Source organism: Prosopis cineraria, unplaced genomic scaffold, assembly GCF_029017545.1.
Source record: "Prosopis cineraria cultivar Desert tree isolate PC_DT_omini unplaced genomic scaffold, ASM2901754v1 PC14, whole genome shotgun sequence".
Lineage (NCBI taxonomy): Eukaryota > Viridiplantae > Streptophyta > Magnoliopsida > Fabales > Fabaceae > Prosopis > Prosopis cineraria.
This window is the reverse complement of record NW_026555345.1, coordinates 24,655,057-24,657,359: the sequence shown is the minus strand read 5'-3', so window position 1 is coordinate 24,657,359 and position 2,303 is coordinate 24,655,057. Positions and strand designations below refer to the sequence as shown.

The 2,303-nt window shown below is 36.6% G+C and overlaps 1 protein-coding gene across 1 annotated transcript; it reads left to right on the top strand.

Annotated features, from left to right (window-relative positions):
• LOC129293688 (cytochrome P450 CYP736A12-like) lies at window positions 1-1,932 on the top strand. Its single transcript, XM_054931766.1, has 3 exons — window positions 1-140; window positions 218-796; window positions 951-1,932. Exons 2-3 carry the CDS (start codon window positions 302-304, stop codon window positions 1,803-1,805), a joined length of 1,350 nt encoding a protein of 449 aa, XP_054787741.1. The 5' UTR covers window positions 1-140; window positions 218-301; the 3' UTR covers window positions 1,806-1,932.
• Window positions 1,933-2,303: the final 371 nt, after the last annotated feature.

Genomic DNA, 2,303 nt, shown 5'->3' with positions numbered 1-2,303 from the left:
AGATATCAAACCATCGATCAAACATGATTCCTTCCACAATAGCCATTCCTGCATTTTTTCTTTTAACGTTCATTTACATTCTTACTATCTTCTACTTGCGCTTGAAAAACACGACAAAATTGCTCACAAACGTCCTCCAGGTATTTATATGATGATCTGTTATTTCTTAATATGGTGTCTCCTTTTATGACTCTAAATTTTCATAATGCCTCGCCAGGTCCTCTAGCTCTTCCTGTTATCGGAAACATCCACTTGTTAGGCACTCTTCCTCATCGCAACCTCCAATCTCTGGCCAACAAATATGGACCCATCATGTTGGTGTGGCTCGGACAAGTCCCAACCATCGTGGTCTCTTCCTCTGAAGCTGCTGAACTGTTCCTCAAGACTCACGACCCTGCTTTCGCAGACCGTCCCCAGACTCAAGCAACTAATTACTTATTTTACGGCTCCAAGGGTCTGGTTTTTTTCTAAGTATGGTTCATATTGGCGTCACATGAAGAAACTAAGTGTCCAACATCTTTTTAGCGCTTCAAATCAAGAGTTGATTTGTCATGTTAGGAGGCAGGAGATAAGAATGGTGGCGAAGTCACTGGAAATTGCTGCGAAGATGGGTGAGATTGTGGACATCAGTGAAAAAGTTCATGGGCTTTTAGAAGATATAGTTTATAAGATTATATTGGGACGGAATAAGGATGGCCAGTTTGATTTGAAGGGGCTCGTTTCTGAAGGTTTGAGATTGGCTGGAGCATTTAATCTTGCAGATATTGTGCCTTGGCTAGGAGCATTTGATATCCAGGTATGATGTTTTAAATCGTATTGTTTAATATAATGATTCTATTAATTTCATACCAGAAATTTGGTTCCTAATCACACATTCGTGCGTGCGTTTGGGTAGGCTTCTATTAATCTTTCAGATATAAGACGAAACTATTCAAATCTTATTGTTTCAGGGACTTACAAAAAGCTTCAAGGAAATAAGCAGAGCACTTGACCAATTGTTGGAGAAGATAATAGAAGAGCATGAAGAAGCTCCTAACTCATACAAAGATGGGAAACGTGAAGATTTCATTGACATATTATTGTCATTAATGATGCATCAACGGAAGGAGGAGGAGGATGATGAACAAAACTATGAAATTACTCAAGATGACATTAAGGCTGTGGCGCTATCTTTGACTGCTGGGGCATACGAAACTTCTGCTGTCGCTATCGAGTGGACTCTATCTGAACTTTTGAGGAATCCTAGGGTGATGAAGAATCTACAAGATGAGCTAGAAACTGTGGTTGGAATGAACAGAATGGTGCAAGAGACAGATTTATCAAAGTTGAATTACTTGAACTTGGTGGTCATGGAGAATTTCAGACTCCATCCCATTGCACCATTCATCCCTCGAGCTTCCACAAAGGATGTTATGGTTGATGGATACTACATAGAGAAAAACGCACGAGTCTTGATAAATTTATGGGCACTAGGACGAGATCCTCGTATATGGTCGGATGATACTGATGTGTTTTATCCAGAAAGGTTCTTGAATAATAGTAACTCAAACAACATTCAAGAATATGATGCTCAACTTCTTTCATTCGGGTCGGGTCGTAGAAAATGTCCGGGAATGCAGATGGGTTTAACTACGGTTAAACTTGTCGTAGCTCAACTTGTGCACTGCTTTAATTGGGAGCTTCCTTTTGGGATGAAACCTGCTGATTTGGACATGACCGAATCATTTGGCCTCTCGTTGACAAGATCTAAGCACTTGTCAGCTGTGCTATCCCATCGCCTTTCTTCCAAGGCATACAATGACTGAAATTCATGTAATATAAGTCCGAGACCAAGGACATGATGTTAGTGTAAATAAATAAATGTTATTGGATCATATTGTATAGTATAGATTAGAACATGAATGTCATATGAAAGTGTTTTTGGTGTTATAATGCCTTAAAATTGGCTCAAGAGTGGCTCGTAAGTCCCTTTTTTTATTTTAAATATTTTTAAATTTTTACAGTAAATATTATATATATATATATATGTATTAAAAATACAAATTATAAAATTTAAAAATAATATAAATTTTAATTTTAAAGTATAAACATATACTTTAAAATATAAATTTAATTTTAAAATTAAAAATATTTCATTGGGTAAAACAAAAAACAGGTCTAAATGGGGCAGGTTTAAAAGCTCAGTTATCCTAAAATTTTTCAATTTTTCAAACTCGAGTTTTGAGAAAACTTAAATGAATAACCTGTCAAACCTCGCTTAAATATTTCTGACTCTATATGTTTAGGGAGACTTTATATATTAC